Source organism: Scyliorhinus canicula, chromosome 17 (assembly GCF_902713615.1).
Source record: "Scyliorhinus canicula chromosome 17, sScyCan1.1, whole genome shotgun sequence".
NCBI classification, from domain to species: domain Eukaryota; kingdom Metazoa; phylum Chordata; class Chondrichthyes; order Carcharhiniformes; family Scyliorhinidae; genus Scyliorhinus; species Scyliorhinus canicula.
Window position 1 is genome coordinate 131,252,779 of NC_052162.1, and position 18,315 is coordinate 131,271,093.

General features: G+C 46.8%; 1 protein-coding gene across 1 annotated transcript in view; it reads right to left on the minus strand.

Annotated features, from left to right (window-relative positions):
- Nucleotides 1-1,179: 1,179 nt before the first annotated feature.
- LOC119951929 (zinc finger protein 420-like) overlaps nt 1,180-18,315 on the minus strand; it is a 98,845-nt gene continuing 81,709 nt past the window's right edge. The window contains exon 5 of the mRNA XM_038775320.1: nt 1,180-2,437. Coding sequence (XP_038631248.1) covers nt 1,351-2,437 — 1,087 coding nt within the window. The 3' untranslated portion in view covers nt 1,180-1,350. The remainder of the gene's footprint in view (nt 2,438-18,315) is intronic.

Consider the following 18,315-nt stretch of genomic DNA (forward strand, 5'->3'; position numbering starts at 1 on the left):
AACAGAGACCTGATTGAAGGGATTCAAACATGGGAGTTCTGGGAAAGACAGGCAAGGATTTGGGAGGGGACAACATGTACAAAGAGTTTGGAGAGGAAAGGGAGGCGTAGATGGGGCAGTAATTTGTAAGGATGGCAGGGTCAAGGGTTTGTTTTATTGAGGAGGGGGTGATGATGGCAGATTTGAAGGACAGAGGGACAGTTATCATGTGAGTGACCCTTAAAGAAATGTTTTTGTCTTATTACATGGCTTCAGTGATGTCATTGTGGGTGGAGCTGGGCTGTGGCCCTGGATTTTACTTCTGCTTTGGGTTTTGGAGCTGGATTGTGGCTCTATGAGTTTTTACTTTGGTTTTCACATTAGGCTGCTGTAGACTCAGAGAGAGAAGTATTTTGGCCTGTCTCTCTATTTTAAATTTGAAGAGTTATTCCAAGGAAGAAACCCAATGATTATAGTGACCTGCTGTTTTTGTAAAAAGGGCTTTTTGGTTTATGGGATCTTGTTATTGAATTGGAACAGTTAAGGGGGAATTCATTAAGAGTGATACATAGATTATGGTAGCTGTACGGGGTCTTTATGTTTGTAGTTACTAATAATTCTGACTGTGTGTGTTTATATAAACGTTAACTAAATTCTTAGAATGAAGCTTGTTTTTTTAAAATTAAAAAGCACCGAAGGACTCCGTTGTATAACACGGGAAAGGCAGGCTCTTGCACTCATCGTAACCAAAATCAATAAAACAGTTATAGGTCAGGTGATCTCCATAATGTACTTTGGAGTTTTCTAAACCCTGGCCCATAACACAGTTCCTGAAGAGAGAGAAATGTTGACAATATCCATGGACACAGGTAGTTAGCTGATCAGTAGCTCAGTGGGCATAGGGTCGATGGAGCAGAAGCTGGGTCTCACGGACAAGATGAGCTCTGAGAGGGTATGAGGGGAGATGGGAAAGAAACTAGAGAAAGATGTGGGTTCAGGGCTCGGGAAAGGATGAAATTTAGAGACAGTTTGGTCCGGTGGGCTCGTGGAAGGGAGGGAAGCAGCAGAGGCAGCTGATCGGATTGACTCAATCTCAGTCACAAAGAAGCTCCACAAGCTCCTCACGCTTCTTATTGGAGGTGAGGATGGAAGAGACAGGGGAGAGCGAGAATACTTCAAAAGGAACTAACTTGTGTCAGAGATATCAAAAAGTTTCAACACATTGCGTATTTCACACAAATCTAATTTATTTAACTTTTAGCCAGAATATTAGCCCCTATAAATGGGCTGGAATTGTTATCAGCAGAAAGAGACCCAAATGAATATGGTTCAATCCTGAAAGTGAGTAACAGCAAAACCCAATCACTGTGGTTACTTGTGAACTCGCTGGTGTCTCAGCATGTTGGATGACTGAGTGAATCCCTTCCCACACTTGGAGCAGGTGAACGGTCTCTCTCCAGTGTGAATTCGCTGGTGCTTCCGCAGGTCGGTTGACTGAGTGAATCCCTTCCCACATTGGGCACAGGCAAATGGCCTCTCCCCAGTATGAATTCGCTGATGTTCAGTGAGCTGAGATGATTGTCTGAACCCAGTCCCGCAGTGAGAGCACATGAACGGTTTCACGCCAGTGTGAATACGTTGATGGCGCAGCAGTTCCCCAGAACGTTTAAAGCACTTCCCGCAGTCTGGGCACTGAAACGGTCTCTCATCCGTGTGAACTCGCTGGTGACTCAGCAGTTCGGATGACTCATTGAATCCCTTCCCACACTCGGTGCAAGCGAATGGCCTCTCCCCACTGTGAATTCGTTGGTGTCTCAGCAGGTGTGATGAAGTAGTGAATCCCTTCCCACACTCGGAGCAGGCGAACGGTCTCACTCCAGTGTGAATTCCCTGGTGTCTCAGCAGGTTGAATGACTGAGCGAATCCCTTCCCACACTTGTCACAGGTGAATGGCCTCTCCCCAGTGTGAATTCGATGGTGGGTCCTCAGGTCGGATGACTGAGTGAATCCCTTCCCACACTCAGAGCAGGTGAACGGCCTCTCCCCAGTGTGAATACGCTGGTGCTTCTGCAGGTCAGATGACTGAATGAATCCCTTCCCACACTCGGAGCAGATAAATGGCCTCTCCCCAGTGTGAACTCGCTGATGTACAATGAGGTCAGATGATCGCCTGAACCCAGTCCCGCAGTAAGAGCATCTGAACGGTCTCTCATCAGTGTGAACACGTTGATGGCTCATCAGATCCCCAGAACTTTTAAAGCACTTCCCGCAGTCTGGACATCGAAACGGTCTCTCATCTGTGTGAACTCGCTGGTGACTCAGCACGTGGGCTGAAATAGTAAATCCCTTCCCACACTCTGAGCAGGTGAATGGTCTCTCCCCAGTGTGAACTCCCTGATATGTGGACAGAGTTGATGACAGAGTGAATCCCTTCCCACACTCTGAGCAGATGAATAGTCTCTCCGGAGTGTGACTGTATCGATGAATTTCCAGCTTGGATGGGGAAGTGAATCCTTTCCCACAGTCCTCACATTTCCACAGTTTCTCCTCAGTGTGACTGCATTTGTGGCTTGTGAGGCCTGATGATTGAGCGAATCCTTGTCCACACACACAACACGTGTACGGTTTCTCCTCACTGTGAACGATACTTATGCCTTCCATGTTCAAAATCCGATGATGTTCAGGATATGATAAATTGAGGACTGTCAGATCCTGATGTGATGCTTGGTTTGAGTTTCCGGACTTTGAAGCCTCCCCTTCGAACACCCTCTGAAACTGATTTAAAACAGAAAACAGGGAGTGAGAGAGAACCCACAAAAACACAAAGGCAGGTTGTGAAATTGAACTGAATGAATCTGATCATTTGTGGGGCCGGCACTGGGAAAAAGTGACCATGAAAATTGCTGGATTGTCATAAAAACCCAACTGGCCTCTTTGGGAGGAGAGAGAAAGGTGAAGAGGGATTTTGTACAGCTACAAGACATATTAAGAGAATAGTTGGCAAAGCAAATTCGCTCTTGATCTTCATAAATAGTAATATTGATACCAAAACAGGGAAGCTATACTTCCATTGGCACAGTGGTTAAAAAGAAAAATCTTTATTGTCACAACATTAACACTGCAATTAAGTTACTGTGAAAGCCCCTAGTCGCCACATTCCGGCGCCTGTTCAAGTATAGGAAGGGAGAATTCAGAAAGTCCAAATTACCTAACCTGCACGTCTTTGGGACTTGTGGGAGGAAACTGAAGTACCCAGAGGAAACCCACGCAGACACGGGGAGAACGTGCAGACTCCGCAGTGACCAAGGCGGGTATCGAACTTGGAACCCTAGTCTGTGAAACAACAGTGCTGACCACTGTACTACAAAATAAGGGGTCGCCCATTTCAGATGGAGATGAGGATTTTTTTATTCTCTGCGGGTTGTAAGACTTTGGAAATCGCGTCCTTAAAAGGCAGCGGAAGCAGAGTCCTTGAATATTTTTAAGGCAGAGCTGGATAGATTCTTGATGAGCAAGGAGGTGAAAGGTCATCAGGGGGAGGCAGGAATATGGAGTTGAGGTTAGAATGAGATCAGCCGCAATCTTATTGAATGCTGAGCAGGCTCGAGGGGCCGAGTGGCCTGTTCCTAGTTTGTATGTAAAAGGTACAGGAGATATGAGATTTTACACAGCGAGCGGCAATGACCTGAAAGTCGCTGCCTGTGAGGGAGTTTGAAAATAGACACAGTGAATGATTTGATTTCAAAAGGAAACTGGATAGACATCTGAGGGAAATAAACCTGCGAGGATACAGGGATAGAGCAGGAGAATGGGACCGACTGGATAATTCCAGAGAGCTGGCATGGACTCAATGGGCCGAATGTGTTTCACTGTGCCATCAGAGTAAAGCTGATTGGCTGGTTGGGAATCTGTTCTAATTCTGAAAAACTGGAGTAATTAACTAAATCAGGGAGTAACTAGGAGAATAGTAACTAGGAGATTCGTGTTTGTATCTATATCAACGATTTGGATATGAATGTACAAGGCATGATGAGTAAATGAGTGTAGACAGTGAGCAAGGTTATCAAAAATTGCAGCAGGATCGTGATCAGCTGGGGAAGTGGGCCGAGAAATGGCAAATGGAGTTCAATACAAATAAGTGTGAGGAGTTGCATTTCAGAAAGTCAAATCAAGATAGGACTTTCACAGTGAATGGCAGGGCCTTCGGGAGTATCGTGGAACAGAGTGACTTTGGAGTTCAGGTGCACGGTTCTCCACAGGTGGAGTCACTGGTAGATAGGGCAATGAAGAAGGTTTTTGGCATGCTGGCCTTCATCAGTCAGGGCACTGAATATAGAAGTTGGGAAGTTATGTTGCAGTTGTACATGACATTGGTGAGGCCTCACCTGGAGTATTGTGTTCAGTTTTGGTCACCTTGCTATCGGAAAGATGTTATTAAACTGGAGAGAGTGCAGAAGAGATTTACAAGGATGTTGCCAGGACTCAAGAGACTGAGTGAAAGGGAGAGATTCGACAGGCCAGGACCTTTATCTCTGGAGCACAGGGGACTGAGGGGTGATCTTATAGAGGTGTATAAGATCATGAGAGGCATGGATAAGGTGAATGCACTCATTCTTTTTCCCAGAATCGGGGAATCGAGGATTAGAGGGCATAGGTTTAAGTTAAGTAGGGAAAGAATTAATGGGAACCTACGGCGCAATGTTTTTTTACACAGAGGGTGATATGTCTGTGGAATGAGCTGCCGGAGGAAGTGGTTGAGGCAGGGACATTGACAACATTGAAAAGGCATTTGGACAGATACATGGATAGGAAGGGTGTTTGGGCAGCATGGTAGCACAAGTGGATAGCACTGTGGCTTCACAGCGCCAGGGTCCCAGGTTCGATTCCCCGCTGGGTCACTGTCCGGGCGGAGTCTGCACGTTCTCCCCGTGTCTGCGTGGGTTTTCTTCCGGGTGCTCCGGTTTCCTCCCACAGTCCAAAGATGTGCAGGTTACGTGGATTGGCCATGATAAATTGTCGTTAGTGACCGACCAAAAAGTTCGGAGGGGTTAATGGATTATGGGGATAGGGTGGAAGTGAGAGTTTAAGTGGGTCGGTGCAGACTTGATGGGCCGAATGGCCTCCTTCTGCACTGTATGTTCTATGTTTAGAGGGATATAGGCCAAATGCAGGTAAATAGGGTTAGTTTAGATGGGCCCTTCGGTTGGCATGGACCAGTTTGGGCCGAAGGGCCTGTCTCTGTGCTGTAGATTCTATGAACCCCAAGTCTCTTTGGACACCCACTGTACTGAACCTCTTTCCATTTAGAAAGTACTCAGTTCTATCCTTTTATGGTTCAAAACAGATAACCTCACACTTGTTTATAATGCCACAATCTTACCCATTCACCTCGTCTGTAAATATCTCCTTGCAATTTTATGCTATCATCTGGGCTGCCTACGATGCCACTGAACTTTGCATCATCAGCAACACTACAGAAGAGGCCCTTCGGTCCATCGAGTTAGCACCGACACATGAAAAACCTGACCCACCTACCTAATCCCATTTGCCAGCACTTGGCTCATAGTCTTGAATGTTTTGACGTGCCAAGTGTTCGCCCAGGTACCTATTAAAGGATGTGAGGCAACCCGCCTCTACCACCCTCCCAGACAGTGCATTCCAGACCGTCACCACCCTCTGGGTAAAAACATTTTTCCTCAAATCCCCCTAAACGCCTATGAAATGAAATGAAAATCGCTTATTGTCACAAGTAGGCTTCAAATGAAGTTACTGTGAAAAGCTCCCTAGTCGCCACATTCCGGCGCCTGTTCAGGGAGGCTGGTGCGGGAATTGAACCGCGCTGCTGGCCTGCCTTGGTCTGCTTTAAAAGCCAGCGATTTAGCCCTGTGCTAAATAGCCCCCACCCCTCATCTTGAGCTTGTGTCTCCTTGTGACTGATCTTTCAACTAAGGGAACAGCTGCTTCCTATCCACCTTGTTCATGTCCCTCAATCTTCTACACCTCGATCAGGCCACCCCTCAGCTTTTTGCTCCAACAAAAACTGCCCAAGCCTATCCAACCTCTCTCTCCATAACCTAAATGTTCCATCCCAGGCAACATCCTGGTGGATCGCCTCTGCATCCTCTCCAATGTCATGGGAGTGTCCCTTTAAGAAAGGTTTTTGTCTTATCACATGGCTTCATTGATGTCATTGGGTGGGTGGAGCTGGGCTGTGGCTCTGTGCGCTGTTTTTACTTCTGCTTTCAGTTTTTGGCTGCTGTGGAATCAGACGGAAAAAGAAAGTGTTTTGGCCTGTCTCTACTTTCATTTTAAAGAGTTGTTCCGGGGGGAAAAAAAATTGATTATAACTACCTGATTTAGTAAATAAAAAACATAGTTTGCTTTCCGGAAGGGTTTAAACCTGCTGGTGCGACAGGGTCAGAATCTCAGGGAAAGCCAGTCTTATTTAAGCGAGAATGCAGATGCTGGACCATGCCCTTGAAAAGGGGTTTGGGTTTATGAGATTTTGCTTTTGAATTGGAACAGTTAATGGGGACTTAATTAAGTGTCATACATAGATTACTGTAGCTGTGGGATATCTTTATGTTTGTAATTGATAAAAATTCTTGCTGTGTTCATATAAATATTAACTAAATTCTTAGAATAAAGCTCATTTTGATTCAAGTGTCTGGGAAGACTGTTGAATAACACCTGAAGTGCAAGCTCTTGTGCTCACCCTAGCCAAACTCAACATAAAAGTTATAGGTCAGGTGAACTCTGCAACACACTTTGGAGTTTTTAAACCCTGGCCTATAAGACCAATGCAATCACATGCACCCTCTCCAATGCAAACATATCCTTCCCATAATGTGGCGACTACAATTGCACGCAGTCCTCCAGCTGTGGCCTCACAGAAGTTCAATACAACTCCAACATGACCTCCTTGCTTTTGTATCTATGCCTTAATTGATAAAGGCAAGTGTATCGTATGCCTTTTCACCATCCTATTAACCGACCCTTCTGCTTCAGAGATCTATGGACAAACGCCAAGGTCCCTTTGTTCTTCAGAGCTTCCCAGTGTCAGGCCATTAATTGAATGCTTCCTTATCAAATGACTCCTTCCCAATTTGTAACACCTAATACTTTTCAGAGTTAAATTCCATCTGCCAATTTGCTGTCCATTTGACCATCCCGTCTGTATCTTCCTATAACCCAAGACACTCAACCTCACTGTTAACCACCAAGCCCAACTTTGTGTCATCCACAAAGGACTGATCCTACCCCCCCACATAGTCATCTATGTTGTTTATATAAATGATGAATAATAGGGGACCCAGCACAGATCCCTGTGGTATGCCACTGGTCACTGGCTTCCAGTCACTGAAGCAGCCGTCTTGTCATCACCCTCCGTCTCCTATGCCAATTTTGAATTCACTTTATCAAATTACCCTGTATCCCATGTGTATTTGCCTCCTTTTTCTGGGTCTGTACTCGTTGGGAGTTTCGCAGGATGAGGGGGAAACTTATTGAAACTTACAGGATACGGAGAGGCCTAAGTGGAGTGAAGGAGCTGTTTCCACGAGTGGGGGAAAACTAGAACCCGAGGGCAAAGCCGCAGACTAAAATCGCTAGCTTTGAAAGCAAACCAAGCAGACCAGCAGCACAATTCAATTCCCGTAATAGCCTCCCAGAATAGGCGCCGGAATGTGGCGACTAGGGGCTTTTCACAGTAACTTCATTTAAAGCCTACTCGTGACAATAGCGATTTTCATTTCATTTTTATTTCATAAAGCATCAATGCTGAGGGACAGGTTGGGGGATATAGCCCAAGTAAGAATTCTATAAAGTAATGCAGAGAGTGTAAGCAATAAACTAGATGTGCTGCAGGTGAAATTCAAATTGACAAACCTTTAAAACTGAATTGAGGAAGAATTTATTCAGCCAGAGGCTGGTTAATGTGTGGAATTCTTTGCCGCACAAGGCTGTGGAGGCCAAATCACCGAGTCTCTTTAGGACTGAGACAGATAGGTTCTTGATTAATAAGGGGATCCGGTGAATGGGGAGACGGTCGGAGAATGAGGATGAGAAACGTATCAGCCATGATTGAATTGTGGAGCAGACTCAATGGCTCGAATGGCCTAATTCTGCTCCTATCTCTTATGCTCTTGCAAGTCTCCCATTGGGATCTTGTCAAAGGCTTGCTGAAGTCCGTGTACATCTGCCACTTTGCTGCCCATCAGCTGCACTACCTTCATCTACACAGCTCGTCACATGCTCAAAAAAGTCAATCAAATTTGTTACGCATGACCTCCCTCTGACAAAGCCATACCGACTATCCCTGATCAAATCTTGCCTCTCCAAGTGGAGGTAGATTCTCTCCTTCAGAATTTTCTCCAATAGTTTCCCTACCACTGACGTTAAGACTCACTGGTCTGCAGTTCCCTGGCTTTTCTCTACAACCTTTCTTAAATAGTAGGACCTCATTAGCTGATCTCTAGTCCTCTGAGGAATAGAAAATTTGGGTCAGAGGCCCTGCAATATCCTCCCTCGCCTCCCACAGCAGTCTAGGGCACAACTTATCTGGTCCACTTTTAAGCCTGCCAGCACCTCCAATGCCATGTCACTCTCTATGTCAATTTGCTCAGGAACTTCAGTCTCTCTGCCCGAGTTCCATATCTCCCTCCTCATTCTCTTGGGGGAAGACAGATGTGAAGTATTCGTTCAACATCCGACCAATGTCTTCTGGCTCCACCCACAGATTTCCCCCTTTGTCCCTAACGGGAACACACTATTCTTGATCTGATGAAAGATCATGCTGACCTGAAACATTAAATCTGTTTCTCCCCACAGACACTGACCGACATGCTGAAGATTTCCAGTACTTGTTTTTTAAAAATAAATCACAGCCATCCAGTTGGTGTCTAACCAGGATTTTATATATCTCGGGGCTTCTCCAGTCACACAGATTCCGGAAATCTTTACCAACAAACAGAACAGACCTGAAGAAATAGGATCAGGAGTCAGTCATTTAGCCCTTTGAGCTGCTCCGCTATTTAATAAGATCACGGCTGATCTAACACTCACTAAGTCCACTTTCCTACCTTCCCTCAGTAACCCTTAATTCCCCTACTGATTAAAAACCTATTAATCTCAGCCTCGCAACTGATCAAGGACTCAGCCTCCACATTTCCTGGGGTAAAATAAATTCTTTCCTCATTTGGCAGTCCCTCCATGCCCAGAAGCATCCCAGTAAACCTCATCTGTACTGCCTCCAAATGATAATATATCTTTCCTTAAATAAGGGGACCAGACGGTGCACGGTGTTCTAAATGTGGGCTCACTGGTAGCCTGTACAGTTGCAGCAACATCTCTTTACTTTTATACTTCAGCCCCCTTCAGCTAAAACATGCAGGACGAGGCTCAAACTATGGCCTCTCCTCCTGGAATGTCCAACAAGGGGAAACATCCGCTCTACGTCTACCCAATCAATCCCCTTTATCATCTCATGTACCTCAAGTAGATCTCTCATTCTTCGAATCTCCAGCGAGTATAGGTCTAAACTGCTCAAATCTCTCTTCACAAGACAACAATCTAGTGAACATTCTCTTAACTTTATCATCGTCCAAGTAAAAGACCAGAACTGCAGCACTCCAGATGTGGTCTCACCAACACCCTATACAGTTACAACAGCACTGCCCTACTTTATACTCTATTCCATTAGCAATGAAAGCCAAAATTCCATTTACCTCCCTATTACCTGCTGCATCTGCAGACTGTCTGCTATTCGTGCACAAGGGCACCCAGATCCCTTTCTACAAAAGCATTTTGAAATTTCTCTCCATTTAGATAATAAGTTGCCTTTTTATTCCTCTGACCAAAATGGATAACCACACAATTAAATTCCATCTGCCACATTTTAGCCCACTCACCTAATCTATCCATATCCATTAGTTTATTTCTAATTTCCTCATTGCAACTTGCTTTCAGTGCTGGCTGCAAATTTGGTTATCGTACATTCTATCAATCCCATAGTCATTAATTTGGATTGTAAATAGCTGGGGCCCGGGGACCGAACCCTTGGCATACCACTAGTTACAGCTTGCCAACCAGATAAAGACAGATCAACATAATCCAAGACCCCTCACACCAGTTATTCTCTCTTCCAACCTCTTTCATTGGGCAGAAGATACAAAAGTCTGAGAACATGCACAAATAGATTCAAAAACAGGTTCTTCCATGCTGTTACCAGACCCCTGAACCTCCCTGTTATGGACTGAACTAATCTCTCCTCGCATCTTCTACGCTGAAGATATAGTACTACACTCCATATGCCTTATCCAATGTCTTTGTATTTACATTGTGTATTTATCGTGTGTCCCATGTCCCTATGTTTTTCATGTATGGAATTGTATGCAGAACAATTCTTTTCACTATAACTCAATACATGTGTCAATAAATCTAATATAATATAATCCCCACACTCTGCTGTTTGTTGGTTCGCCAATCCTCCATCCAATCTAATATATTACTTAATATATATCATCCCATTTCATTTTAACTGTCTTTTACTATTTCTTGTCTTTCTTAATACATGTTTAACACCCCTCCCCCATCTTACTTTCCTTACCCTTTCTCCTCTTTGCTTCGCCCTGCCTCCCCCTCCCCGCATCTACAGTTCACCCTCTGATGTTAGTTCTCTGCTGTTTGGCTTTTCACATCTTTTGTCCTCTCTGGGGACTGCCATTAGCACTCTTTCCCCTTGGTTTCTGTGGCCATTCGCACCTGGTTTCCCTGGGTTTCTGTGGCTATGACTCATCTTTTATTCTTACTCTTCTCACTTTGCCTGTTAATTTTGACGAGTCATCGGTCTCGAAACATTAGCTCTTTCCTCTCCCTACAGATGCTGCCAGACCTGCTGAAATTTTCCACCATTTTCTCTTCCGTTTCTAATATATTACCTCTCAACCCCATGGGATCTTGTTCATTATCTTTTCTATGACACCAAATGTATTCTGGAAGTCCAAATATATCTTCCAAGAACTCCAACAAATTTGTCAAACAGGATTTACCTTTCACAAAACCACGCTGACTCTGATGGGTTGCGGTTTGACTTTCCCAAATGTCCAGTTACTGCTTCCTGAAAAATTGATTCCAACAGTTTCCCAGCAACAGGCATTAAACTAAGTAGTTTCCTACTTTCTGCCTTTAAGAACAGGAGGGGTTAGTCTTTCCCACTAATGCACTGACATTGTCACTGGGTCAGTGTCTCTCCCACCTGGTCTCTTTGAGGTTGTGGAGAGAAGCCGGAAGTGACGGATAGCGAGTGGCGAATGTTCATTGTTACACATTCGACTCTGGGGCCGCACTCCAGATTCGTAAACCCCGCCCCCCACGCGGACACTGATCTCTCACCTGACGCCTCACAATGCTGGGGCCGCATTCGGGCTTTGTAAACCTCCACCCCACCCCACTGATACCTCACAATGCCCGGGCAATGATTGACGGCAATACCGGACCAATAGGGGAAGAGGGGGTGGGGCCGGAGGACTGGTGGGAGCGGCTGGTCCTCGGACCAGAAAATGAGGAGACGGGGCCAGGCGGAGCGGAGCATGCGCAGTGCGACTAATGGCGACGCAGAAAAGGTGCTTTGTCGGGTGCACAATCTGCAAAGGTGGGAATGGCGGGTCGGAGGGAGAGACGGATCATTGGGTCGTCAGACACACTTTGGAAACATGTTGTATAAACCGAAAATCCAGAACAATAACCTACCGGTAGCCAAATACCTGAGCGGGGGCTGGAGCTTCCTCACAGAGGGGACAAAGCGGCCGCCATCTTTCTTTGTAAGAAGTCTGACATCAGCAGGTTAAAGTCCAACAGGTTTATTTGGAGTGATTCCAAATGGACTTCAACCTGGTGTCAGACTTCAAGAGAGATTAAAATCAGAAATGCTGACGTGGCTGCAATTGAATGAGTGCAGAGATCTCAACGGTCTGTTTGTGTGTGGATGAGATTACAGAGATCAGGGTGATCTCTGCCATGGAGGAAAAGAAGAATGAGAAATTTAAACTTTTGGTGCCTTTTAAAAGGAAGCATTTGTAGATCAGCGGACACAGGATTGGATTGGATTTGTTTATTGTCACGTGTACTGAGGTACAGTGACAAGTATTTTCCTGCGACCAGCTCAATTAAGTACATGGGAATAAAAGAAAATACATAATAGGGCAACACCAGGTACACAATGTAACTACATGGACACCAGCGTCGGATGAAGCATACAGGGTGTAGTGTTAACGAGGTCAGTCCATAAGAGGGTCATTTAGGAGTCTGGTGACAGTGAGGAAGAAGCTGTTTTTGAGTCTGTTCGTGCGTGTTCTCAGACTTCTGAATCTCCTGCCCCATGGAAGAAGTTGGAAAAGTGAGTAAGCCGGGTGGGAGGGATCCTTGATTATGCTGCCCGCTTTCCCCAGGCAGCAGGAGGTGTAAATGGAGTCAATGGGTGGGAGGCAGGTTCGTGTGATGGACTGGGCGGTGTTCACGACTCTCTGAAGTTTCTTGCGGTCCTGGGCTGAGCAGTTGCCATACCAGACTGTGATGCAGCCAGATAGGATGCTTTCTATGGTGCATCTGTAAAAGTTGGTAAGAGTTAATGAGGACATGCCAAATTTCCTTAGTTTCCTGAGGACGTTTAGGCGTTGTTGTGCTTTCTTGGTGGTAGCATTGATGTGGGTGGACCATGACAGACTTTTGGAGATGTGCACCCCGAGGAATTTGAAACTGCTAACCATCTCTACCTCGGACCTGTTGATGCTGACAGGGGTGTGTACAGGGGAGCTGGGTAAAGCAGACTTGGTGTGAGTAAGCACATGGGTAGCAGAGTTTTGGATGGGACGGAGGGGGTTGTTTTATGTTGGGAGTCCGGCAAGCAGTGCTTTGGAATAATTTGGTTGAGAGGTAACAAAAGAATGGACAATGGTTTCTGCAGCGGATTAACAGAGACTAAGACAGAGGTGAACTATGTTACTAAGATGGAAGTGGGCAATCTTGGTGAAAATGTGGATCTGTGGTCAAGAGCTCATCTAGGGGCGAAATATTTCACCATGGTTGTGAACTGTCTGCTTCAACCTCAGACATCTGACAGGGATGGAATTGGTGACAAGGGAGTGGAGTTTGTAGAGGGGATGAAAGGGAATGGGTTCAGTCTTCTCAATATTTAAATGGAGGAAAGTTCTGCTCATCCAGCACTGGATGTCGGACAAGATCGGACAGTGGAGTTGGCTTGGAGTAAAACTTGCAAGTGATGGTGTTAACATACATCTGCTGTTCAGCTCCATCCAGGTGGTGGAGGTTAAGGGTTTAGGAGATTCTGTCAAATTGTGATTCAGTTGTCGGTTCATTGTTTCCTGTCACCCCCATTCCGTTCTCACTCTGTCTCCCTTACCCTCATTCTTTTTGATCCTCTCTCCCACGATTCACTCTTTGTCTCTCACTCTGTTTCTCACATAGAATTCTGTAGCCCAGCGGTTTGTGGATGATCCATCAGTGAATATATTTAAGGCTGAGATGGTGATATTTTTGGTCTCTCAGGAAGTCAAAGGAGATAGAGAGCTAACGGGAAAGTGGAATTGACTGAGATCAGCCACAATCGTGTTCAATGGCAGAGCAGGTTCGAAGGGCCGAATGGTCTACTTCTGCTCCTATTTCTTGTGTTCTTGCAGAGGCCTAAATCTTGTGTGGGCTCAGGCCGGGCGGCGGGTTCCCACCCTGAAGGACATTAACAAACTAGTTCACTTTTCACAAAAGATTCAGCAGTTTTCGTGATCACATTTTCCCAGTGCCGGCCTCACAAGTTACCAGATTCATTCAGCTCAATTTCACAACCTATCTTTGTGTTTTTGTGGGTTCACCAACCTGATGAGACACCAGCGAATTCACAAGTAATTACAGTGAGTGGATTATGCTGTTAATCACATCCAGGATTGACCATGTTCATTGGGGTCTATTTCTACTGATAATAGATTTTAATCCAGTTACATAGGCTAATATTCTAAAATTTAAATAAATCAGCTTTGTGTTAACACCTCAAATATAAGTTAGCTCCTTTTGAAGGGCTCTCCTCCATCCTCACCTCCAGCAACAACTGTGAGGAGCTCATGGAGATTCTTTGTCACTAAGATTGAGACAATCTGATCAGCTGCCTCTGCTGCTTCCCTCCCTCCCACTAGCTTCACCGGGCCAAACTGTCTCTAAAAATCCCCCTCGTCTGAGTGTGAACTCGGATCTATCTGCAGTTTCTCTCCTTTCTCTTTTTTTTTAATAAACAATTTTATTGAGGTAGTTTTTGGCTTTGTAAACAGGTACAGACATCAATAGAAAGAAAGCAAAAAAGGCAAAAATGTGCAAACATCCACGTACATTCAATACTTCAATCGTAACATACCGCACAAGCCCGCTCCTCTCCCACCGGTACTACCCGCCATTTTATCCCTCCTACTCTACCCCCTGCTGACGCTCACTCTCCCGCAAAGAAGTCAATAAATGGTTGCCACCTCCGGGCGAACCCCTGTACAGATCCCCTCAAGGCGAACTTAATTTTTTCCATACCCAGGAACTCGACATGTCCGCAAGCCACAACTCAGTCTTCAGGGGCTTTGAGTCCCTCCATGCCAATAGTATTCGTCGCCGGGCTATCAGGGAGGCAAAGGCCAAAACATCGGCCTCTCTCTCCCCCTGGACTCCCGGGTCTTCCGAAACCCCAAAAATTGCCACCCCTGGACCCATCACCGCCCTTGTTTTTAGCATTCTCTCCTATCTCTTGTTATGTTCAGTTCAACGTCATCTTGTTTACGAGACCTGCCTTCCTTGACCCTATTCTCACTAAACCGCTGACCATCCAACTCCCCACATTAACTGATATTGTTAACAGTTCTCTCTCTCTTCTGGTTTTGCCCCTCTCACTTTTAAATACACCACACTCACCCTTCCTGAGAAAACAACCCTTGCCCCCTAACCCCTTGCAAATGGCCACCCCGTCTCCAAACTCCCTTTCCTCTCCAACATGGTGTGCCCCAAGGATCTATCCTTGGCTCCTCCTATTTCTCATCTACATAATGGCACAAGAATCTATACAATCCCTACCAGCGTGGAGGGAGGCCATTCGGCCCATCGGGTTTGCACGATACGTCTGAAAGAGCGCCCTATCTAGGCCCACTGCCCCACCCTGTCCCCATAATACCACCTAACCTGCACATCTTTGGACTGTGGGAGCACCCGGAGGAACCCACACAGATTTGGGGAGAATGCACAAACTCCACACACACACACACACAGTCATCCAAGGCCAGAATCGAACCCAGGCCCCTGGTGCTGTGAGGCAGCAATGCTATCCACTGTTCCGCCGTCCAAATACATCATGTTAGTTTTCACACGTACACTGACAACACCCAGCTCTACCTCACCCCCATCCCTCTCAATTCCTTCACTGTCACTAAATTATCAAACTGCTTATCCCACATCCAGGAAATTTCCTCAAATTAAATATTGGGAAGACCAAAACCACCACCACCTCAAATTTAATTCCCTAACTCCCGACTCCATCCCTCTCCCTGGGAACTGTCTGAAGCTGAACCACACTCTGCACAATCTGCATGTCAGATCTAAATCCAAGACGAGTTTCTGGTCACATATCCACACCATCACACACACAACGGAATTCCACCTCTGTAACGTTACCTGTCTCCAGCCTGCCCCAGCTTGCCTGCTGCTGAAATCCTCATTCACACCCACGTCAACTTGAGATTTGACTATTCCAATGCATTCCTGACCAGCCTCTCACATTAACCCTGCTTCCCAGCACCTGGAACCTGAGATCATCAAAAAGCCTGCTGCTCATATGCTTTCTCACCCCAAATTTATTTCATTTTTATTAATTTTTTCCACTTAAGGGGCAATTTAGCAGGGCCAATCCGAAGCTAGCACTCCCAATGCAGACTTTGGAGTTGTGAGGTTGTTGCTGTGGTGAAGAGTGGTTGTTGCTGCTGCTCTCTCTGTCTCTCTCTGTTACTGCTGCTCTCTCTCTCTCTCTCTCTCTGTTGCTGCTGCTCTCTCTGTTACTGCTCTCTGTCTCTCTCTGTTACTGCTGCTCTCTCTGTCTCTGCTCTCTCTCTCTGTTGCTGCTCTCTCTCTCTGTTGCTGCTCTCTCTCTCTCTGTTGCTGCTGCTCTCTCTGTTACTGCTCTCTGTCTCTCTCTGTTACTGCTGCTCTCTCTGTCTCTGCTCTCTCTGTCTCTGCTCTCTCTCTCTGTTGCTGCTCTCTCTCTCTCTGTTGCTGCTGCTCTCTCTGTTACTGCTCTCTGTCTCTCTGTTGCTGCTCTCTCTCTCTCTGTCTCTCTCTGTTGCTGCTCTCTCTCTGTTGCTGCTCTCTCTCTCTCTGTTGCTGCTGCTCTCTCTGTTACTGCTCTCTGTCTCTCTCTGTTACTGCTGCTCTCTCTGTCTCTGCTCTCTCTGTCTCTGCTCTCTCTCTCTGTTGCTGCTCTCTCTCTCTCTGTTGCTGCTGCTCTCTCTGTTACTGCTCTCTGTCTCTCTGTTGCTGCTCTCTCTCTCTCTGTCTCTCTCTGTTGCTGCTCTCTCTCTCTGTTGCTGCTCTCTCTCTCTGCTGCTGCTGCGCTCTCTCTCTCTGTTGCTGCTCTCTCTGTTACTGCTCTCTCTCTGTTACTGCTCTCTCTCTGCTGCTGCGCTCTCTCTCTGTTGCTTCTCTCTCTCTGTTGCTCTCTCTCTGCTGTGCTCTCTCTCTCTGTTGCTGCTCTCTCTGTTGCTGCTCTCTCTCTCTCTGTTGCTGCTCTCTCTCTCTCTCTGTTGCTGCTCTCTCTCTCTGTTGCTGCTCTCTCTGTTGCTGCTCTCTCTCTCTGTTGCTGTTCTGTCTCTGTTGCTGCTCTCTCTCTGTTGCTACTCTCTCTCTCTCTGTTGCTGCTCTCTCTGTTGCTACTCTCTCTCTCTCTGTTGCTGCTCTCTCTGTTGCTGCTCTCTCTCTCACTCTCTGATGCTGCTCTCTCTCTCTGTTGCTGCTCTCTCTCTGTTGCTGCTCTCTCTCTGTTGCTGCTCTCTCTCTCTGTTGGTGCTCTCTCTCTCTGTTGCTCTCTCTCTCTCTCTCTGTTGTTCTCTCTCTCTGATGCTGCTCTCTCTCTCTCTGATGCTGCTCTCTCTCTCTGTTGCTGCTCTCTCTCTGTTGCTGCTCTCTCTCTCTGTTGCTGCTCTCTCTCTCTGTTGGTGCTCTCTCTCTCTCTGTTGCTCTCTCTCTCTCTCTCTCTCTCTCTGTTCTCTCTCTCTGTTGCTGCTCTCTCTCTCTGTTGCTGCTCTCTCTCTCTCTGTTGCTCTCTCTCTCTCTCTCTCTCTCTCTCTGTTGTTCTCTCTCTCTGATGCTGCTCTCTCTCTCTCTGATGCTGCTCTCTCTCTCTCTCTCTCTGTTGCTGCTCTCTCTCTCTCTCTCTGATGAATGTAACACTTTACTGCTGACATGGAGGTGACCATAGCCAGCCGCAACATTAACGGCAGCATGGACGCGCACCGCATGTTCAAGACATTCTCAGTCCTCCGGGACAGGAATTATGCGGTGTGCTTCCTGCAAGAAATACACACTGCTCCGGGAGACAAAGCCACATGGCTCCTGGAGTGGTGAGGGGGGGTCTACATGAGTCACCTAACCACATTTAGACAGCGTGGCTATCTTGTTGGCCCCAAGTTTTCATCCGGAGATCCTTGAGGGGTCAAGGAGCCAGCGCCAGACATGACGGTCCGCGAGGGGGGTACGAGGTACTTCACTTTGTGAATGTCTACGCTCCCCAGGCTGGCCAGCAGCAGACGACTTTCTTCAAGTGTACATTCATCTTGGCATCATCACCACGGGCGAGTGCATCATCCTGGGGGGGGGGGGGGGGGGGGGGGGCGGTGGAATTTTATTGCCCCCTCGGGACAGAGGACCGCCTCGGTACCCAGTGCAGCTCTTGTGTGGGCTGAACTTGAGGAACCTTTTCGGATTCTTTGACCTGGTGGACATCTGGCTCCAGCCTCTGCACTTTTGTGAGGCCTGGGGTTGGAGCGTCCAGAATCGACCGGCTCTACATTTCAAAGGCGTACCTGTCCCGTGTCCCGACGGCCCTCTGTGCAGCAGGTGCCATGCTCGGACCACCGTCTGGTGTGGGCTGGGCTCTCCCTGTCTTGTGCTCAGTCGCGGTTCGTGTACTGACTTTAACAACCTGCTGCTGGAGGACGAGCGGTTCGTGGGCTCGTTTCCTCCTTTCTGGACCGGCTGGAGAAGGAAGCGGGGGAACTTCCCCACCTTGAGACTATGGTGGGACGTGGACAA